General features: G+C 51.8%; 1 protein-coding gene across 1 annotated transcript in view; it reads left to right on the plus strand.

Annotated features, from left to right (window-relative positions):
• The first annotated feature begins 3050 nt into the window (after window positions 1-3050).
• CDHR3 (cadherin related family member 3) overlaps window positions 3051-22911 on the plus strand; it is a 59122-nt gene continuing 39261 nt past the window's right edge. Inside the window, exons 1-5 of the mRNA XM_062195532.1 lie at window positions 3051-3097; window positions 3437-3686; window positions 9121-9286; window positions 11476-11573; window positions 22169-22263. Of these exons, the coding sequence (XP_062051516.1) occupies window positions 3051-3097; window positions 3437-3686; window positions 9121-9286; window positions 11476-11573; window positions 22169-22263 (656 nt within the window). The remainder of the gene's footprint in view (window positions 3098-3436; window positions 3687-9120; window positions 9287-11475; window positions 11574-22168; window positions 22264-22911) is intronic.

Here is a 22911-nt window from a genome sequence, read left to right on the forward strand (position 1 = left end):
CTTAAAAAGTTTTGAGGATTCAATGGCATGGCCCTGGCATAGGTGGTCTTGCCCTGGGAGGAGAGGCCACCAGGAGAAGAGTATAGGATTTCCAGGAAGGCCACAACCTGGGTGGTCTAGCCTCAGCCCTAGACAGAAGAGGCAGCTCCCTACAAAATGGCACAAGAGCACTGGATATTGCCACGTCTTCCAAATTCTCTCTCGTGCTGCCATTCAACATTTGACGGTTCAGGGGGACCATGAAAAGCTGCATAAACATACAGGGGCCACATGGAGCTGTCCTTGGAAAGCAGGACCTTTCCTGGAATTAGTGTCTCAGATCCAGGCCCTGTCAAAGTTAGGATCAATGCAATAAAATCCGTGGGTGCATTCCCAGCAAAGCGAGACGGGAGCTGTCAGCAGGCAGCATTTGGGGAACACAGCTTCTCTCTGGACTCCCCAGTTCCACAGGAGATGCATGGGGGTTGGTGGCCACGGTAACCTTCCCACACAGGGGGAAGCTGTTGGGGAGCTTAGCCCACCTCGAGCTCGTATTCCAGCACAAGACAGCCTCTTCCAGGGCACCTCACGCAGTCACAGCACCTCAGCTGAAAGTCCAACTTCTCGCCAGCCTCCAGGGCCATCTCACTGCAGTGTCCCTGGTCACAGAACAACTACAATGCACCACAGGTGCACAGCGACGTGGCAGGGACAAACTGCAGTAGGCATGTGCAGACTACCACCCTGTGAACCAAGACCACCCTGGCCACTTCCTTAGCAGGCCCCCCGGGGGTTGTGAAGTGGCGGTGGCAATGCCTACCTCACAGGGTTGCATCGGGAGAGGACGGGACCAGGTCGTGCAGCAGCCTGGGAGGTGGGTGCAGGAACATGCAACTGGTTCCTTGCTTTTGTCTGTTCATTTGGGCTGGGCCCTATCTTCCCTCAAGCAGCTCCAGAGGAAAATGTGCCGAGCTATATCTCTACTCCTCGCCTGGAGGAGCACAAGTCCCTGGGGAGGGTGGGAGGCAGCTAGGGAAGAGCCGGAATGGGAGATGGAGGTCTCATGAGACACATGCGGCCTTTCCCTTTGCCCACGGCTGGCCTTGTCTCTCTGACCAGCGGGGACGCTCTGCCCTGAACAGCCAAGGCGTGCCCTGGTGTCATTTCTCACTTAGGGGAAGGAGGATGGGGGCAAATTAGGCTTCTAAAACCCAACCCACCAAAGCAGTTAATCTTTTGCTCATTTGAAAAAATCACTTGGGGTAGCTTTTTTTTTTGTCTGTAAATACTCCAAACATACTACTCTGATGATTTTCATCACAAGAATGTTATGATCTTGACGTCCATTTTAATAGATTTTTAAAGTCTATTTGTACTCACATCACCCTAAACCCTGAGTACTTGCACAGGCCTTGTCCATAAAACTTGTTCGTGTGCAAACGACAGTCATTTCTGCATTATGTATTTTAGTCTCTTAATGCAATAAGATGACTTTGGATGTCTAGAAGTGTGTACTAGTGAGTGTGCTCCTATTTCCGATTCCCCACATCTCTATTTACTCCTCTGTGCCTTCCCCCGAATGAAAAGGAAGACATCCTCCTACAAACCTGGCTTCTCCCCATGGCTTGTTCCCTTCTTGGGATTTTGCCCTGTTTGGCAGCCCCCCATCCCTCCTGTGTCTACTCTGCCAGGTGCTGTGTTTCCCATGGCTGATGGTGGCCAAAGTGGGCAGCCAGCTGGGAAGGTGGGCCTTGGCTCTGCTGTTTATTTATTTTTTTAAGATTTATGTATTTATTTGAAAGTCAGACAGAGAGAGAAGGAGAGGCAGAGAGAGAGAGAGAGAGAGAGAGAGAGAGAGAGAGGTCTTCCATCTGCTGGTTCACTCCCCATTTGGTTGCAATGGCCAGAGCTGTGACAATCCAAAGCCAGGAGCCAGGAGCTTCTTCTAGGTCTCCCACGTGGGTGCAGGGGCCCAAGGACTTAGACCATCCTCTACTGCTTTCCCAGGCCATAGCAGAGATCTGGATTCGAAGTGGAGCAGCTGGGCCTCGAACCAGCACCCATATGGTATGCTAGCATTGCAGGCCAACGGCTTTACCCACTACACCACAGCGCCAGCCCCTCTGCTGCTTATTAGTTGCTGCGTGTCTTTTTGATCGGTTTCCTTGCCTGGAAAACAACATTAATTCCTATCCTAGAGGGGTGCTCTGGGGAGTAAATTAAACAGATGATTTTATGTTATGCACTTACTTGGAACTTAGGATAAACAGGTGTTCTACTCATTTCCTAGGACTGGCACAAAAAAAAAAATTTACCCCAAGCTGGGTGGCTTAACACAGCAGACATCCATTCTCTCAGAGTCCAGGAGACCCGAAGCCTGAAATCAGTGTGCTGCTGGGGTCACTCCCTCTGTCCCCTGCCCCCCCTCGTAGCTTCTGGGGCCCGCTTTCCATGCCGTGGTCTGTGGCTGTGGCTCCAGTCTCCGCCTGGATTATTTCAGACCCTCCTCTCCTCTGCACCTGTCTCCGAGTCCTGCTTCCTTCCAAGGACACTAGTCCCTGGGTTAAGGGCCGAGTTTAATGCAATCAGATTCCTTTCAATTTCACTTACTACCCCTCCGAAGGCGCTACGTCCAGGTAAGGTGCATCCTGAGGTTCGCGCGGACAGGAATCTTTGGGGAATATTACTCAGCCCACGGCAGTAAGCAGCATTGTGGAAATACGACAAATATTCAGCCTGCTGTTCTCTGGGCTGGCAAAGCCTTGCACAGTGTCATGGAGACCATAAAACGATCCCTAGCCTTCCCTAGAAGAAATACATTTTCTTACGAACTGTAAAATTCCCTGTCTCTAATTTGGCCCGAGGCGATTCGACGCCCTCCCCGAATCTCTGGTTTCCTCTGTGAAGTGGGAGGGAATCAATCAACCACGCAGCCCTGATTGGCCCCTCGCCGTGACGCCCAGCGGCATAGCATCCAATAGTAACAAATTACAGTCCTGGAGATGACTCATGGGCGAGGGGAGATCGACTGTGATTTTGGAGCTCTGTAGCCATGCACACTCAGTTCTCAGATGACCTATGGATCAGACACCGACACGGAGAAGAAAAATACGCTCCTGTGAGCTCTGCGGACCCTTGCAAGCCAGAGGGTGTCACTAGCAGCCGAGGTCTTTCAAGGGGATGCCTATCTCCCGAGGCACCACATTTCTTTGCCTGGGTCTTCCTGAGGGCTGGAGGCAAGTGATGAAAAGCAAGGAGGTAAAGAAAAGCAGCCGCCCGTGCGGGACGGAAGCAGCTTTCATGGTGCGTGGTGGTTGCTTTCTTGTCTCCTGCAGATCTTGCACTTCCATCTCCAGCGTTCGGCGAGAGCATTTATTCTTGGGGAGCGACCAAGTCCCACAGTCACCTGAGCCACAAGTGGAAGCCACAGCCCGAGCTGTGAGGTCCCTGTTCCCAGCAAATGGTTTTGTGTTCACGCTGTGTTGTATCTTTCTACAACCACAGGGGGAGAGGCGCTACAGCTCATCCACTTACCTGCCACCAGCAACGTGGCCGAGAATTCTCCACCGGGGACTTCGGTGCACAAGTTCTCTGTGAAACTGTCAGCGTCACAGTCACCTGTGACCCCAGGATTTCCACTGATCCTCAACTCCAGTCCCCTCACTGACGCCTTTAAGGTGAACCGGCTGTCAGACTCCGACTTTGAGGTCAGCAGCATCTGCGCCCTAAGGGCGGGGGCGGGGTGGGCTTCTGCATCAGTGATCATTGTCCTCCCCCCTCCCTGGCTTCGGCTCCCCTCTTGTAAGCTCTGGAAGTCCTCAGGCCTGCCCAGTCCGGGCTCAGTTGCTGCCCTGTGGTACACACTCAGTGTTTTGAAACCCAGCTCATAATCTAAGCTACTGGGGAGCTTTTAAAATGTGTGCACACCTGAGCCAGGGCCAGGGCCCCTGGGGCATCATATTCTCATCTCCCCTGGTGCAAAGGAAGCACACCTCCAGCCAATGTCTACCTCAGCCTCCGGTTTACATTCCTGGGTCCTGGGTGCTGGTTGAGTGACACAGCTGTGTGTTGTGTCCCTGCTCCCTGGCTCTGGCTTGGCTGTGACAGCTCCTGCTGGCCTGTTCCTCTAAGGTTGCTCAGCATTCACACCTGCGGACATGGACACTGGAAAGGAACTGTGTTTGCTCTTGTAGTCCTCACACAATCAGATGATGGTATTTGTGGTACTATTTCCTTTTCCCAGGTGCTGCATCAGAGAGGTTAAGTAACTTGTTCTGAGTTGCACAGCTGGTAGGTAGTTGATTAGAGACTGGAAGCCAGGCAGCCTGGCTCTGGACCTCTTATTGCTCCCCCCCCCCCCTTTTTAAAGATTTATTTATTTATTTGAAAGTCAGAGCTACATACAGAGAGAAGGAGAGGCAGAGAGAGAGAGAGAGGTCTTCCATCCACTGGTTCACTCCCCGTTGGTCGAAACAACCAGAGCTGTACTGATCCGAAGCCAGGAGCTAGGAGCTTCTTCCAGATCTCCCACGCGGATGCAAGGGCCCAAGGACTTGGGCCATCTTCTACGGCTAAGAGGAGCAGCCGGGTTTCAAACCGGTGCCCACTGTGGTGCAGAGGGATGCCGGCCCTGCAGGCAGCGGCTTAACCCACTAACCACAGCACCGGCCCCTCTGATTGCTTTTTTAAAAACAGCTTTATTGAGATACAATTCACAGAGCACATCTTTTTTCCAACCCATTTTTTTAGCTCATGTATTTGATTCATATTATAGTCAAAGGCTTATTGCTCCGCTAACGAAACAGTTCAATCAATAAAAAGTAAAAGGATTATAGTTCAGCAGAATAGACAGGGCCTACGAGCAAGAATCACATGAAAAGACGATCAGCTTCGTTCATATCAAGTAAACTTGAAAATCATCACAAAATCATTAAAACTATAGTGGCGTATAATTCCTATCAATTTGCTTGACAACTGTTTCAAACAAAGTTGGACAAAATGGTATATGCAGCAAAATCACACAGCATGCTATCCAGACATGCAAATTGTGCAATCAGTGGGTTTTAGAATATTCAGAGTTCTGCGACTATCACCGTAGCCTAATTTTAGGAAATTTTTGTTACCCCAGCACAAAACGCCATGCCTGCTAGCAGTCACCCCTAATCCCGCAGCCCCACGGTCTTTGGCCACGACTAATCTGTGCTGTGTCCTTGTGGATTTTCCAGTTCTGAACATTCTGTATGAATGGCATCATATACAAGGGCACTTCAAAAAGTGAATGAAAATGGAGTTAAAAAATAAGCTTGTTTCAGTCCAAAAAAAAAAATGTTTAACTCCATGCACTCAGGGGTCTCCAAAAAGTTCATGAGAATGTGTGTTAGGAGAAAACCATGTGTGGAGTTCAAAATTGTTTTGCCCCAAAATAAGTGTATCTCTGTGGTCATGGTATCTCCCCTGCCAGGCAACTATAATAAATGTTACCTTCTAGTTCCATTTTCCGTGAACGTTTTGAAGAGCCTCCATAGTATGCAGTCTTTCGTAACTGGCTTCTTTCACTTGTCTCAAAGATGCAAGGTCGCCTATGTGGTCACACGTGTCCGCGCTTCGTTTCTTGGGCATGGCTGAATACTATTTCACCACCTGAATGCACTGCCTTTTGTGTCACCACTTGCCAGGGGACAGACACCTGTCTCTGCCGTCTGCCTATAGTGATGGTGATGTCTCTGCTCCTTTAAATTTGCCTGCTGCTTTCAAAGCACCTGACCTCTTGGTTGTTACTGATACCACAATTTAACATTGCGTGTTCTGAGATGGGCCTTGTGGTCCAGCGAGTTACACTGCTGCTTGGGACACCTACATCCCATATTAGAACGCTGCTTAAATCCTGGCTGCTTTGTCTCCAAGTCAGCTCTCTGCTATGGCCTAGGAGGCAGTGCATGATGGCTCAGTGCTTGGGCCCTTGTCACCACTGTGGGACACCTGGATGGAGTTCCTGGCCGACTTGAGGTTCCTGGCCGACTTGAGGAAAGTTGATCCCAAGAACCCTTGTTTGTAGCTCCCAGGCTACACGAGCTTGCTGTGGGCCAGCAAGAGAGACACAGGAGCCTCAGTCCGCCAAGTGTGGCTGATCATGCATCAAGGGGATTTCTCTTGGAGCAACACCGAGAAGGATGGCTCTGAGAAGCTGGAGTCCAGGGCTGGAAAAACAGGATTCTCTGTAACTCTGACTTTTAAATAAATAAAATAAATCTTAAAAAAAAAAATTGTCCATTTGTGTTGATAGCAATCCACTTCTCTCTTTTTTTAAATATTTATTTATTTGAAAGGCAGATTTACAGAAAGGTAGAGAGAGAGAGAGAGAGAGAGAGAGAGGTCTTCCACCCACTGGTCCACTCTCCAGTTGGCTGCAACGACTGGAGCTGTGCCGATCTGAAGCCAGGAGCCAGGAGCTTCTTCCGGGTCTCCCACGTGAGTGCAGGGGCCCAAGGACTTGGGCTATCTTTCACTGCTTTCCCAGGCCATAACAGAGAGCTGGATTGGAAGTGGAGCAGATGGGTCTCGAGCCTGCGCCCACATGGGATGCCAGCACTGTAGGCTGGGGTTACCTGCTACGCCACAAAACTGGCCCCCACAACCCAGTTCTTTTGAAACCAAGATATGACACTTTTGGAAAACTTTTCTGACTGTTTTATTTCCTCCTCTAGGCTATGAGAGCTGTTTCTCAGGGCAAAGGGGCTGGCAGTAGGTGATAACGGGGTTGGAGCTGCAGGCTTAGCAGGAAGTGAGGGTATGAATGAGGAAACAAAGGGGGCCAGACTCGACAGAGATACCTGCTGTAGAGGACCTATGAGGGCATTTCAAAAGTTTGTGGAGGGGCCAGTGCTGTGGCATAGCACGTAAGCTGCCACCTGCAGCGTCGGCATCCCATATGGGTGCCAGTTCGAGTCCTGGCTGCTCCACTTCTGATCGAGCTCTCTGCTATGGCCTGAGAAAGCAGTGGAAGATGGCCTAAGTCCTTGGGTCCCTGTACCTGCGTGGAAGACCCAGGAAAAGCTCCTGGCTCCTGGCTCCTGGCTTCGAATCAGTGCAGCTCTAGCCGTTGCAACCATCTGGAGAGTGAACCAGTGGATGGAAGACCTCTTTCTCTCTCTCTCTCTCTCTCTCTCTCTCTCTCTCTCTTTCTTTCTTTCTTTCTCTGCCTCTGCCTCTCTGTAACTCTGCCCTTCAAATAAGTAAATAAATCTGCTTAAAAAGAAAGTGTGTAGAAAATAAAATTTTAAAATATGTGCAGTTTCAAGACCATGCATAATTTGGGCATGTTATGCATTCTCCGTGAACTTTTTGAAGCCCACTTACACAGTTTTTGACCACACCTAGGGGTGGCGAAGGTCAGCATGTGCAGGGCGTCTGTTCAGTGCCAGAGACTGCCCTCAGTGTTTCCCGTGGGTCAGCTTGTTTAATCCTGACAATGACCTTCTCTAGTGTCATCATAACCCCTGCCTTACCCATGGGAAAACTCAAGGACAGAAACGCTGAGTAATAGGGAAGGCAGGGTCTGCTTTTGTATTTTTAATTTTATTTATTTATTTGAAAGGAAGAAATACAGAGGGAGAGTGAGAGCTAGAGAGAGAGAGAGAGAGAGAGAGAGAGAGAGGGAATTTTCCATCCGTTGGTTCACTCCCCAAATAGCTGCAGCTGCTGAGTGGGGGCCAGGCTGAAGCCAAGAGCTTGGAACTCCATCTGGGTCTCCCACATGAGCGTCAGGGACTCAAGCACTTGTGCTATCATCTTACTTTCCCAGGTACGTTAGCATTAGCAGAAGCTGGATCAGAAGCAGAGCAGCTGGGACTCCAACTGGCACTCTGATATGGCATCCAGCATCTCAAACGGCAGCCTAACCCACTGTGCCTCAACACTGGTCCCAAGGCCAGTTTTCAGCTCTGAAAGGCAGAGCGATGGAGACAGAGGGAGCAGAAAGACAGGGAAGGATGGAGGGAGAGAGAAGGAGGACTTCCATTTGCTGGTTTACTCCCCAATGGCAGCAATAGCTGAAGCCAGGAGCCAGGAATTCCATCCGGGTCTCCTCGGTGCATGGCAGGGACCCAAGTACTCGAGCCCCATCACCTGCTGACTGCCAGGTGCATCAGCAGGAAGCTGGATTGAAAGCAGAGAAGCCAGAACACAAATGGGCACTCCGCTATGCGATACAGGTATCCCAAGTGGTAGCTTAACTTTGCCACATCTCCAAAATACTAATAGTGCCGAGGACAAAGTTTTTGACTGTGGAAGAATGTTTGGAAAGGCACCCAAAAAATGAATATTCCGTTAAGACAATATTCCTTATTTATGCAAATGTATTCCCTTTTTGTTTATTTTTGAACATGGCCTTGGAGTGGTGAGTCAAGCTCTGACCTAACAGCAATCCAGGCCAGAATAGCATCCCTTCTTAGCAATGACAAGATGCAACTAAGGGCGGTGAAGGCACTTGGCTGGGAGTCTACCCCCAAATGGTGAAAGTTTTTTTTTTTTTAATTAATTAATGTATTTGAAAAGCAGAGTTACAGAGAGACAGAGGCAGAGAGAGAAGTCTTCCATCTGCTGGTTCACTCCCCAAATGGCTGCAACAACCAGAGCTGGGTTGATCCGAAGCCAGGAGCCAGGAGCTTCTTCTGGGTCTCCCACGTAGGTGCAGGGGCCCCAGCACTTGGGCCATCTTCTACTGCTTTCCCAGGCCATAGCAGAGAGCTGGATCAGAAGTGGAGCAGCCAGGACTCAAACTGGTGCCCAGATGGGATGCCGGCATCGCACACAGCGGCAGCTCTACCCGCTACGCCACAGCGCCAGTCCTGGTGAAAGGGTTTTTAATTCCCAGGCTTTTCATCTCCAGTCAGTTGTAGCGGGATGTCTCCTGGATACTTTTTTTTTTTTTTTTTTTTGCTGGAAAACAGCATCACACGCCGGAGAATGTTTAGCAAAGTGTCAGGGGACTTACGTTGGAAGGATTAAGGCAAAACAGTGAAGGAAACATGGTTTCGGGCTGCTGGCAGCTTCCAGCCGAGTAATACCCCTTTGCACACAGTGCATGCATACGAAACAGGTCTTCTTTCCCATGGTGACCAAGACTTCTGTGTGATGTCCTAGGTCGTCACCACTGGGAAGGAACAACTCGATTTTGAAGCAGAACCAAACGTATTTGACTTGCAGATTTACGTTAAGGATGAGGTTGGTGTCACAGATCTGCAGTACCTGACGGTCCAGGTAGCAGACGTGAACGAGCCCCCTCGGTTTCCGGGCAAGTTGGCGGAAGGTAAGATACACCGGCTGTATGTGATGCGGCCCAGACGGTGGCATCAGGGAGGACCCTGGGGGACAGAGGAAAACAAAAAATGTAAATAAACAAGCAGCTGTTTCCTTGGCAAAGGCAGCTGCTTAATGAGCAGAGAATAAATGTAACGTCTTCCAGCTCAGCCTGCCCAATAATAATGTCCAAGCCCATACAAAGCCCTTCATGTCCGTGGTGTCTTTTGGTCCCTTCCCTGTCCTGGGGAGGAGGCTGAGCCCATTAGAGGTTCTGCCCTACAGTCAAGGGGACTTCAAAAAGTTGGTGGAAAACTGGAATGGAAAAATAAGCTTATTTTGATACATAAATTTTGAGATCCATGCAGATTCAGAGTGCACATTGCTCATAAATTTTATAAAGATCTTTCCTACTGCAGTCACTGGCTGAGTGAGGGCGGTGCGTGTCCAGGGCCAGTACAGCGTCAGGGCAGTGGAAGAGACCGGAGTAGAGGGGGACTTCCTGTATGACCTCACCCAAGCTCTTGGTTTTGAACACCATCCAGATACTGACAAGCCCTAGGTCTGTCATGTCAATCAAGAGTCTCCTCTTAACTCTCAACTCAAGTGGTCACCTGCCCTGCCCCCCCCCCCCCACGGCCGCCTGGAAGTCTAATAGACATCTCAAACTCGATGCGCCCTGAAATCAAACGCTTGACACTGACCACACCCTCTGCCCTTGCCCACATCTGCTTCTAGGTCTTTCCTACTTAGTCAGTGGCCACCCCATCCTTCCAGTTGTGCGTTCTTGGGTCAGACTTGTGTCTTTCTTTCATACCCAACAGCAGGTCATTAAGAAATGTTGCCAGCTTCTAAACACATGTAGTATCTGAGCCCTCCCCAGGGTCTCCACCAGCAGCAGCACCGCCATGGCCCATGCCCCTCATCGTGTCTCCCCTGCATGGCTGTACTGGCCTCCTGGCCTCTGCCCTATTCTCCAGGCAGCAGCCAAAGGGATACTATTAAAACGCCAGCTAAATCAAGGAGTCCCTTTCTCTAAAGCCCTTTAAGAAGTCCCACATTACTTAAAGGGAGACCCAGAGTCCCTGAAGGGCCTCATCCAATGTGCCAAGTCCCTGCTCCCTCCCTCCCCTCCTTCGTCTTCCCTGGCTCTCAGCACTCCTGGGCTCCCTACTCATGTGCCAATGCCTACGCACCACCCTCCCATACATCTCTCCATTCTCTTTTCCTCTGCCTCTTCCTGTCCCCCGCCCCCACCCTTGCACCTGTCCACGGCTCCTCTATATCAATTAAATTCCAATGTCACCTCCTCCGAGAGCCTTCCATAGCTTCTCTAAAATTGTGACCCAACTCACAGCACTGCCTTCCTTGATTTTTCTCCGGGGTGTCTCTCTCTCTCTCTCTCTCTCTCTCTCTCACACACACACACACACACACACACACGCTTGTATCAATTTTCGCCATAATGATGCTCCCAGAGAGCAGGGAGCTGCCATCCTCCTGACGTGCAGGCCAGCGACTGGAACTCAGTGAGAACTCAGGGGTCTGTTGTTCAGGGAAAGCATGAGCACATGTACAAAGCACACGGCTGCCCAAGCTCAGACAGAAGGCAGCCTGGGTCTGAATTCTGATTCTGCCGCGGCAAACCCCTGCCCGACTGCCGGGGACGCTGAGGTGGATGGAATCCATTTCTGGCCCCTTCCCTGAACCTCTGGAACCCCAATTCTGTCCCCCTCTCTGTTCTAACTACAGAGCCCCCAATTTCAGCACTCATCTCTGCTGAGATGTTCATGTACCTTAGCCCAGATGAGGAGTAATTTGCATGCTACCATGGATCTGGAACACGGCACGCTCTCACACGGCAGGCCCCCACCTGGGGCTGCTCCCCAACGCTGTGCCCTAATCACCCCCTCTTCTTCCCACCCCCTCTCCTACCACCGACAGTACCCTAGACCACCTCTCAGCGAAGGAAATAGTTGAAGACTTGCCACCAGCCCGGCCCACCCCTAGCACTTTATTAATTTCCATAAACGGATCCGCCCCAGGAGTGTTGGTGGGCGTGGCCTTCCTCTGTCTCACGATGCCTGATGCCTGCGCTCTGGCTTCCCTGTGCCTGGGGATGGCTGCCCCGGTGTTTTGCAGTTCCCCACTGTTTCACGCACTAAGATGTTTCTTCTTGCACTTCGGACGCCGGCGCAGGTCTGGACCTGTATGTCGTAGAAGGAGCAAAGCCCGGATTCATTTACCAGGTTGAGGCCTTCGATCCGGAAGACACGAGACGGAACGTACCGCTCAGCGTAAGTCTCCTAGAGAGAGGGAAGCTGGGTTGTCCGTGGGGGCGTTGCTCCGGGAGCCAGTGCCCCACGTCTTCGCAGGGTGGATGGGGGTGGTGGCACGAGGGATTGCGTTGTCCGTGTGTAAAGGACAGAGAGTAGGAGATAGTCGGAACAGGCAGCTGGGGCCAGACTCTGACAGCCCAGCCTGGAGCGCAGCTCTGTGTGGTCTCAGGCAAGTCCTCCACCCAGCCTAGCGTCTGCTTTCCCACGTGTGACACAGGAAGAGTGTGCGTTCTTGGGTCAGACTGCAGTAGGGGCTGTTGGGCATTAGACACTCCGCACGGGGCCAGCATGTAGACGCTGCTCAGTCTTTGTAAAACCGAGGCTGCTAAAAAATCCACCTGTGTTATGCTTAAAGTAAGTGTAAAACGTATACCCCAAAGGCAGCCGTTCCTACATCTTTTTCAATAGACGAAGCCAAGCTGCTTGGAGCCAAGTTTTAAAGAAACTGCAAAGAGTCTCAGGGCTTGCAGGTTGCAGAGTTGGAGCCTGGGAGCTGGAAAGGACCCTCGTGGTTTGGTTCCAGGCGACTGCTGTCTCTCCTCTCCCTTTCTGGTTTGTTTTTTAAAAAAGATTTATTTATTTATTTGAAACTCAGAATTACACAGAGAGAAGGAGAGGCAGAGAAAGAGAGAAAGGTCCTCCATCTACTGGTTCACTCCCCATTTGGCTATAATGGCCAGAGCTGGGCCTAACCCAAAACCAGAAGCCATATGGGCGCCAGTGTCCCATATGGGCATCAGTTCAAGTCCTGGCTGCTCCACTTCCGATCCAGTTCTCTGCTGTGTAGAAGATCGCCCAAGTCCTTGGGCCCCTGCACCCACGTGGGAGACCCAGTAGAAGCTCCTGGCTCCTGGCTTCGGATTGGTGCAGCTCCGGCCATTGCAGCCATCTGGGGAATGAACCATTGGATGGAAGAACTCTCTCTCAGTCTCTACCTCTCTCTGTAACTCTGTCTTTCAAATAAATAAATAAATCTTAAAGAGAGAGAGAGAGAGACAGAGAACCTTGAACCCGCAGGAACTGGTAGCAGCAGGAGGCTGTTTCTACTGCCTCCTGCAGGACTTGTAGCATCAGCAGCACTTCTAAAAGGGCCCCGTGAGCCTGGGAAATAAACTCCAGGACCAATGTAACAGAGTCCACAGGGTGTGGGACAAAGCTGTTGCAAGATGGTTGGAGGCATCTTTTTTTTTTTTACAGGCAGAGTGGACAGTGAGAGAGAGAGACAGAGAGAAAGGTCTTCCTTTGCCGTTGGTTCACCCTCCAATGGCCGCTGTGGCCGGCGTGCTGTGGCCGGCACATCGCGCTGATCCGAAGCCAGGAGCCAGGTGCTTCTCCTGGTCTCCCATGCTGGTGCAGGGTCCAAGGACTTGGGCCATCCTCCTCTGCACTCCCGGGTCATAGCAGAGAGCTGGCCTGGAAGAGGGGCAGCCGGGACAGAATCCGGCGCCCCGACCGGGACTAGAACCCAGGGTGCCGGCGCCACAGGCGGAGGATTAGCCTATTGAGCCGCGGCGCGGCGCCGGCGTTTGGAGGCGTCTTAAAGCTAGGAGGAAGTCATTCATTCATTCATTCCAGACTCATAAGCTTCAGGGAGAAAGGTTAGAGGAGGTCCGAGGGAACCTCTGGCTTCTGTGGTTTTCTCAATTGCCAAGTGCTGTGTTTCAGGGTACTGTGTGCTGAGCTCTGACACACGCTTATACCAAATAATTATAATTCAGTGTCATCACTGGAAAGTTTGTCTAAGATGCAGAGGAGGAAAAGTAGAAGGAATCTTGTAATAAAGGCAGCTATTGACTTTCAAATTGTCATTTTTTATTTATCTCCAAATGATGCATGTGGAATAAGGTCATGGCCCCTTTAAAAACACCCTCCGGGTGAAGGGAAACAGCTCCCATAGGCATAACTGCAGCAGGTGGTGTTCCCTTGGAACTGACCTGCGTGCAGGGCTTGGACCTGGTGCCTGCAGCCGTGGGTTCTGCAGTGAGTGTCAGGTTGTCTGGGCACGGGGCACTCAGAGCTGCAGGGGGAAGCGTTAACAAAGTATTTAGCACCTGTGCCGGACAGCCCAGCTGCACAGAGTGCAGCCTGTCTGCAGGGGCAGGCACATCATCAGGATGGAGACTTTCTCGGACCAGGAAGAGGTGACGAGAGTTCAGGAGGTAACTTGTCATGGCCTTTGTGCCCATTTTATTCTGGGCACATGAGGGCACTAAATGACAAATTTTGCTCTGTAAAGGCAGAAGGGAGAGGAGTTAATTTGCTGGGGACCAACCCTGGGCTTCTCCACCTTGGCTGTGAATTGAGGCCGCCAGGGGAATGTTTCCAAACACAGATGGGGTTGGCCTGGGGTGTGGTGGGTCTTGATGTTGCAGCTGCCAGGCAGTCTTCTGCATAGCCATGTTGGGAACCGTTGTTCCAAGACACTGTCTCCCAAATCCCCGGAGACACTCTGGACACAGAGATAAGTGAGCCAGAGTGAGCCATGAAGTTCCACGGGAGATGTGGCAAGGTTCGCGGCTGCCATCCTTACGACACCAGGCTCCCGGGAGAAGAGCAGTGCAGATTGATGGAAGCACAGTTTCCTGGGACTCTCGGAGTCTGTCTGGAGTGAACCTGGGAATCGGCGTATTTGCCAGATGTCCCTGGTGATTGATTCTTCTGTCCCAAAGGCCGGGGATGCAGGTTTTAGGAGTGTTTCTGAGAATGGGAGAAGGCATTTGGGCTCCTAGGAGAATGCCGAACGCAGGCGGAACACAACCTCCCCTCATGACTCTGATGCAGGCTGCATCGCACGCAACCCCTACTCCTCCCCCATGCCCAGCTGACAAAGACCGACTTCAGTAAAACACCATGCCCACGCCTGAAGCCACCTGGAGTCTTCCCTGGCGAGGCTCCGAGAAGCAGCCTGCTGGTGGCAGCAGCAAGAGAAGGAAGCCTAGGTTTAGAAGCATTGCTCTGGGAACATGTCCTAAAACCCCGACTCCTTTAGAATGACAACCCCTACAAGCCCGATAGAGCTGAACAAAGTGACACTGGACCACAGATGGGGCTAACCCTGAAACCATTGGTGTTTCTTTTCCAGGATTGGTGTATTTATTTGAAAGGCAGAGGGTGACAGAGAAAGAGGGAGAGACACAGAGGTCTTCCATCTGCTAGTTAACTCCCCAAATGGCCACAATGGCCAGGGCTGGGCCAGGCTGAAGTCAGGGGCCAGGAGCTTCTTCCAGGTCTCCCATGTAAGAGGCAGTGGCCCAAATACTTGGGCCATCTTCCACTGCTCTCCCAGGCACATTAGCAGGGAGCTGGATTAGAAGTGGAGCAGCTGGCACTGGAACCAGTGCTTATATGGGATGCCTGTGCTGCAGATGGTGGCTTTACCTGCTATGCCATGGCATTGACCCCACTGGTATTTCATTGAAGAAAAATTTAAACAGCAGGGAGTTGTACATTGTTTGGACCGACACTGGTATCTTCAACAGAACAGCACTACCATGTAAGCTAGAAATCAATACTGCCTAGGTAATTTTAGATGCTCTAGTAGTCATATTTAAAGTACAACAAACAGATGAAATTCATTTTAATATAGCCAAAATATTATCATTTCATCATATAAAAACCTACAAATGATTGATGATTTTATATTCTTTAATTTACATTCCGACTTCAAACATAGCTCATCTCCATGCAGAGCAACCCATTTCACATGGCACATGTCACATGGTCACATGGCACAAGGTCACATGTGCATGAGTCTGGACAGGTGCAGGCTGAGCTCTGGCCGTGGCACACCCTCCCTGGTGAGCTTCTGTGCTGTGCTGGGGACACAAGAGGAACAGGACCTCCAAGGCGTTCGTCAGTAGTGGGCTCAGAACACAAACAAGCAACGGACTTTCTGTCCATAGAAAAGCTCTATTCCAACCCCTTCTCCACGTCTTCTCCTCCCATCCAACTCTCAGACTGCCTCCTTCCACTGGGCTGGGTAGGGGCAGCGGCGGGCACCGCCCAGGACGCTAAGCCGTTTTGCAGCTGGCGGCGCAATGACCTAGTGCAGTGAGTCCGTCCTTCAGGGGCTTTCTCTTGGCCCCTCCATTAAGGAAGGGCTTTTGTGCAAAATGAAATGTGCTTTGTCTTCACCAGAACAGGCAAAAGATTAAATTAAAAGAGCAATAACCTCGCTGGTAGCGGGGTTACTGGGAGGGGACCTGGGGTGAGGTTGGGGGGTGGGGACTCATTCCCCCTGCTCATGGCTCTGACAAGTGGCGACCCCTTGTGCCTTCTGATCTGCTGGGAATAGAGTGGTCGTCGCAGGCTGAACTTGGCTCTCTCGAGGCTCATGGCTGTGTAGGACTTTCCGGGTCCACCAGTCAGCCATGTATTTCCAGACAAGGGGGTGAGGGTGGGGGCTCTGCCTGGGCCAGGTAACTGCAGTGAGAATGGAAGTCGCCTGACCCCTTCTGTTCTGTGCTGTTCGGGCACTTCTGTTCTTGGTGTCCCAGTCCTATCCTTCTCGAGTGTGTGCACCCCCCCATCCACCCCTACACCCTGCTCACTCATCCCCGCCCTGGCATCTGCCAGCTAACTCCAAAGTCATAATTGGACGCCCTAGAAAAAGGTGTTCTACTCCAGATTCTTGCTAAAATTCTCATAAAGGGAAAAAGCTATGGTATTGGACAGTTCCCTCTCTAGACTCCGGGAGAAACTCTCTCAACGAGACAGAGATCACTCTCCTTAGGGCTGGCAAAGCCTGAAGACGCAGCACAGGCCCCAAATGGTTCTGGAAAAGGAGTGACAGGATGTGAGGGCATGGGATCCACAGCGTGCCCAGCAAAGGGTCATGCTGTTGTTATTTATTTTCATTGTATTTGAAAGGGAGGAGAGAGAATGAGAATGTCCCCTACCCACTGGTTTACTCCCCAAATGCTCACAACAGTCAGGCTGAGTCAGGCCACAGCCAGAAGCCAGGAACTCCATCCAGGTCTCCCTCATGGGTGGCAGGGGTCCAAGCACTTGGGCCATCATGCACTGCCTCCCCAGCACATTAGCAGGAAGCTGGATAGGAAGTGGAGCAGCCAGGACTAGGACCAGGCATTCCAACACGGGATGCAGGTGTCTCAAGGGATGAGATAGTGGGTTGTACCACAAGCCCCGCCCCAAGGATGACATCATTTAAAGATATTCTGTCCTTATGAACATGTCTCTTCCTAAAAGCATTTGGCTGCTGGCCTATCACCCACTTGGTTCTTCCTCCTAACAACACAACCCAAGTAGGAACTTCCCCTGGGAGGCTTTTCAATGGGGGTGCGTCTTCCTCTATGACACCCTCTCCTCCCTGCTCCCTACCTCCCACCCGAAGATGGGAAGAGTGAGGACCTGAGGCTCAGTTTAAGCCTAGAACTGTACTAGGAATGGTGGCATCATGTGTGTACCTCGCCAAGACCTGTTGGAAGATGTGTTGTGTCCTGCCAGCCCCTTGGGGCTTGGGGCCCTGTGCTCAGTGGCTTCTGTTGTCATCAGCATTCCCTGGACTTAGGAAGAATAAGAATTTCATGGGTTTTTTTTGTTTGTTTGTTTTTTTTTTTTTTTTTGAGATTTATGTTATTTATTTAAAAGGCACAGTTACAGAAAGGGAGATATAAAGGTCTTCCATCCACTGGTTCGCTCCCTAAATGACTGCAACAGCCAGGACTGAGCCAGGCCAATGCCTGGAGCCAGAAGCTTCTTCCAGGGCTCCCATATGGGTGCAGGGGCCCAAGGACTTGGGCCATCTTCTGCTGCTTTCCCAGGCCATAGCAGAGAGCTGGATAGGCAGTGGAGCAGCCGGGACTGGAACTGGTGCCCCTGTGGGATACCTCACTGGCACTGTGGGTGGCCGCTTTACCCGCGGGCCACAGCGCCGGCCCCTGTGTCAGGAATTTGCAGGGAGCTTCCTTCGCTCTGGAAACTTGGCCTAGGGTGACCTGAACGCTGGCTGCTGCTTTTCTGCAGCAGATGGGAGGCTGAATTCTCCACTGCAGGTGGAAAAGCAAATAACAGCTGCGATGAATCACGGGCTGGGGCCCAGTGGGGTGGCTGCCTGGAGGTGGTGTGAGCCCTGCCCCCACACCTGCCCCACGGCGGGGCGGGGGCGGGGGCTGACATTTTGACATTTCACTCCCTGCTCCTACCTGCCTCTTTCCTCTCCCACCTTGTTGTGTTCTAAGCAGAGAGTGAACTGGGCAAGAAGGGCTCCTCGTCTTCCAAACGGAGGCTTTTGTGTCCAAGAGCTACAAAGGGGCTGCGGTGGAGAAAGCTGGGTGGCGGCCTGGTGGTGGTAACGGGATCCTCCCAGCGGGGAGAGCCTGGAGCTTGTCCGCGAGCTTTTGTTAACTGAATTGATCTGATGACTCGGGACTTTTCTCAGCCAGTGCTTGGTGCAGAGAGGGGGGCTGCCGCTGCTTTTCATTCTATTTCATTTCTGTTTTCCAAGAATGAATATCAAGGGAGCAGCTTTGATTAAACAAGGCCTTAAAAAAGGAGGGGAGAGTGCCAGGTTTTTACAGAAAGCTGGCAAATGGCCACAATGACACGATGTTTTCAGTCTGTGGATATTACCTCCTTCCTAAATACAAAGCTGCTATTCCCATTAACACAGCTCTTAGGTTCAGGGAAGAGAGAAATTAGCCTGGTGCTACAAGAGAAAAAAAAGCCAAGATTCCAGGAAATCAACCTCTCAGTGGCACTTAAAAGAAAATTCTTATGAATCTAATTGTCTGGTTCTCCACTCCTTTTCTATCTGTTGTGATTTCTTTAAAAAAAAAAAATGTATTTGCAAAGCAGCATTACAGAAAGAGAGGGAGAGAGAGAGAAAGAGAGGTCTTCCATCCACTGGTTCACTCCCCAAATGGCCAGGGGTCAGGTCAGGCCAGGCCAAAGTCCAGAGCCTGGAACTCCATCTGGGATCCTATGTGGTGGCCCGGGCCGTCCTCTGCTTTCCCAGGTGCATTAGTGAGGAGCTGGATTGGACGTGGGAGCCATGGGGACCCAAACCAGCGCTCTGATGTGGGTTGGCCATTTGGCAAGTGGCAACTTACTTAACTTGCTGGGCCATCACGCCAGCCCTGTAGTAGCTTTTTTTTCTTTCTTCCTTTTTTCCACATAGGTTGTTAGGCTGTAGGCCAAACCGGAGAGGATTTCATAGCCAAGTCTCGCATTACCACACTGAAGCAGATGTTTCAAGAATTGTTGGGCAGGATGATTTGTTGTGGTGGGGTCTTTTCTGCATTGTTTTAAGATTCTCTGAGTTGGGGAACATTGTTCTCTCATGGGTTGGAAATTATCAATACGAAAATGCCAATTTCACAGTTAGCAAGCATTTATTTTTTTTTTTTTTAATTTATTTTTTATTTTTTTGACAGGCAGAGTGGACAGTGAGAGAGAGAGAGAGAGAAAGGTCTTCCTTTTGCCGTTGGTTCACCCTCCAATGGCCGCCGCGGTAGCGCGCTGCGGCCGGCGCACCGCGCTGTTCCGATGGCAGGAGCCAGGTGCTTATCCTGGTCTCCCATGGGGTGCAGAGCCCAAACACTTGGGCCATCCTCCACTGCACTCCCTGGCCACAGCAGAGAGCTGGCCTGGAAGAGGGGCAACCGGGATAGGATCGGTGCCCCGACCGGGACTAGAACCCGGTGTGCTGGCGCCGCAAGGCGGAGGATTAGCCTGTTGAGCCACGGCGCCGGCCTAGCAAGCATTTATTGAGCCACTATTGTGTGCCAGCCTCGTGCCACACTGGGGATATAGCAGGGAATAAATGAAGACTTGCCCCTAGTATCCTACATTCCATTGGGACAGATGGAGTTAATGGTAATGGAGGGTTCACCGCGTGCCAGGCATGGCCTAGCGCTCACACAGCTCCATAGGATGCACCCTGTTACTGTTATTCTTTATGCAAACTCACATAGTTGGAAAATGATTGAGGGGCTGGTGCTGTGGCGTAGCAGATAAAGCTACCACGCTGGCATCCCATATGGGCGCCAGTTCATGTCCCGGCTGCTCCACTTCTGATCCAGCTCCCTCTAATGCACCTGGGAAAGTGGTAGAAGGTGGGCCACGTGCTTGGATGCCTGTCTCCCACACGGGAGACCTGGAAGAAGCTCCTGGCTTCAGCCTGGCCCTCTCCCAGCCATTGTGGTCTTCTGGGGGAGTGAACCAGTGGATGGAAGGTCTCTCTGTTTCTCCCTCTCTCGCTGTAACTCTTTCAATAAATCTTTTAAAAAAGAAAAGAAAATGATGGAACCAGGATTCACATCCAGGCAGTCTGGCTCCAGAGTCACAGAATTTAAATTACTTCTCCAATGTGCAACTGTTGTATCCCAGATGGGCCCAGGGGGTCCTCCCCTCTATCCTCTCCCATCCCACATGTGGTCCTCTTAGATCCCTCTCCCAGAGCTTGTCTCTTCCCTCAGTTGACCATAAGCTTTGGGAGGGCAGGGCCTGTCCATCTTGTCTGTATCCCAAGACCCTACACTTGGTAAGGACCAGTCAGGCAGAAGGACCCTTCTCCTCGACTCTTTCCAAACCCAGTGGAAAGACATCCTGACTCAGGTGCATGTGGTAATGCACAGGGGTCTCAAAAACCCCATGATTCTATCACAGGCAGCACAGAATTTTCTGGCAGGAAGGCTGGGCTCAGATGCGGGACTGCTCTGCAAGTGGGTGGCCACCACCCCAGATGGGGCATTTCCCTTGATCTTGGACTTCAGGGCCTGTGGCTCCAGATTTAGAATCCCTACTGATCATCTGCTCCAGAGAGCCGAGGCCTCGAGGCTACAGCAGCCGTCATCCTAGCAGGAAATGACAAAATCTTTCAACCTTAAAGCTCTGTGACACAGTCTCTAATGTGTTGGCCCCTCCTACTCTACTGAGCGAATTCTCACCCAGTCCTTGCAGTAGCATGGAGGAACCACTGGGGGCATCTTCCCCCCCCCCCCCCCCCCCCCATTACAGGCCAGGAAGGGACTTGTTCCAGGTCTTGTGGTGAGGACCGGAGCTGGACCTACCTCTTCTGATGCAGGCCCTTCCCCAGACTCCTTGATTCCATCAGCACAGCAAGGAAGCAGTCGTGATGGATGCCATGGGCAGCACAGACACATTCCCCCAGTCACTGGCCCCATGTGCTGTGCAGGTGGGCCTCTGTGTTCCTGCCAGACTACAGGCTCCAAGCAAGACGAGAGCTGGCATGTGTGCCAGGAATCTAGGATGAAAAGACTTGGGGCCAGCGCTGTGGTGTAGTAGGTTAAGCATCCGCCTGCAGCACCAATATCCCATATGGGCGCCAGTTCAAGACCTGGCTGCTCCTCTTCTGATCCAGCTTCCTGCTGGTGGCCTGGGAAAGCAATGGAAAATGGTCCAAGTGCTTGGGCCCCTGAACCCATGTAGGAGACCTGGAAGAAGCTCCTGGCTCCTGGCTTCGGATCGGATCAGCTTCAGCCATTGCAGCTATTTGGGGAGTGAACCAGTGGGTGGAAGACTTCTCTCTCTGTCTCTCCCTCTCTGTGTCATAACTCTGCCTCTCAAGTAAATAGATCAATCATTCAAAAAAAGAATGAAAAGACTTAATTATCTGAAGACCTGGGAAGCACGTGACCAGTGGCTACATACCTGGGATGAAATTCAATGACAGCTCTCCTATATCCCTGATCCAAGTTCCAAGCTAGACTCCAGGCCCTGTGGCATCTCATTATCTCTTCCCTGGTCCCTCCCATCATTTCAATGAGTGATGCTGGTTCATATTTCTATATCCCACTGTGTCGTAAATTCTTCTTCTTAAGATTTATGTATTTATTTGAAAGGTAGAGTGATGGAGTGGGGAGAGTGGGAGAGAGAGATTTTCAATTCCTCTGGCTCACCCCTCCAAATGGTTGCAAAACAGGAGTTGGGCCTAGATAAAACCAGGAGCCAGAAACTCCATCTTAGTGTCCCATGTGGGTGGCAAAGGCCCAAGCACTTGGCCCATCTTCTGCTGCCTTCCCAGGGGCATTAGCAGGAAGCTGGATCGAAAGTGGAGCATCCAGGATGAGAACTGGCACTCCAACATGGGATGCCATTGTCACAAGCGGCAGCTTTAACCCCCTGCACCACAGTGCTGGCCCCTGTCATAAGTTCTTACTTAACTCTCCGATAGCCCAACTGCTAATGGATGGTAGGCGTGTCTGAACGGTGTTGACTAAAGCCATAGACTCGAAGCCAGCAGTCGTCTGCAAGCAGACGTGAGAACAGGGATGAGGAGCCTGGACGCACCAGAAGCAGAGCCTGCCCAGACGGCGCCTGTGCCTGTTTCTCAGGGTCAGCAGGACCCAAGGGCCTGTTTCTCAGGGTCAGATGTTCAGGGCAGTAAATCCAGAAGCTTCTTGGCCCTGGAGCCACTAAATCCAAGAACTGCCCATTGGGACCTCATCCGGACCCATCAAAAATGTTCTACCTGCAAGGAATAGTAAGTGGAAACTGGGCAGACACGATGTCTGGGGAGAGGTATACTGGCATGCTGGCCGGCTGACTTCCTTTCCCTCTTTGTGTTTTAGTATTTCCTGATTTCTCCCTCAAAGAGCTTCAGAATGTCTGCCAATGGCACCCTCTTCTCCACCACGGAACTGGACTTTGAAGCAGGACACAGCAGGTAGCCTTGCCCATGACCTTCCTAGCATGACTGTTCCTCTAAGGCCAAGGGCTCGCGAGGGAGCAGCCATGTGCAGAGGGCAGCGAGCCCTGGAGGGAGCAGGGAGGGAGGAGGCAGTTGTCAGAAAGGCCTGTTTCCTGCCCCAAATCTCCAGATGAGGAGTGATGGACAGGAGAGCCTGCCTCTTCTCAGGAGGATGGTCAAAGCCCTGTCTGCTGGGGGGAGAGACAGGCAGTGAATCAGAGGGGCCGGTGAGCACCAGAGCAGCCTGGATGCAGAACTCCAGGTCTTGGGGTCGACCAGGTGGGGCTCGGCGCTCTGCACCAGGGATGGGCAGTAGGGTTGAGTACGGATGCCCTGGGAGCCTCGTATCCCTGTGTGGCTGTGAGAGCCGCTTTGCAGGATGGGACAGGACAGAGTGTGCAGCCTGGCTGGCCTGAGCAGGGGCCTGCTTGGGGAAGTGGTGAGCCCCTGCAGGGTGAGACTGGGGGCGGGGGAGGGGAGAGAAGAGGAGACAGAGCAGGTGTGACCATGGGAGGGGCCTAAGGAGGGGACCCTCAGGAGGGTGACAGAAATTTCCTCACTCCTCCTGCCCCATTTGTCCCCTCCCCCACCCCCCACCCCCAGAGCACCTGCCAAGTCTGATCC

This window comes from Lepus europaeus, chromosome 1 (genome assembly GCF_033115175.1).
Source record: "Lepus europaeus isolate LE1 chromosome 1, mLepTim1.pri, whole genome shotgun sequence".
Lineage (NCBI taxonomy): Eukaryota > Metazoa > Chordata > Mammalia > Lagomorpha > Leporidae > Lepus > Lepus europaeus.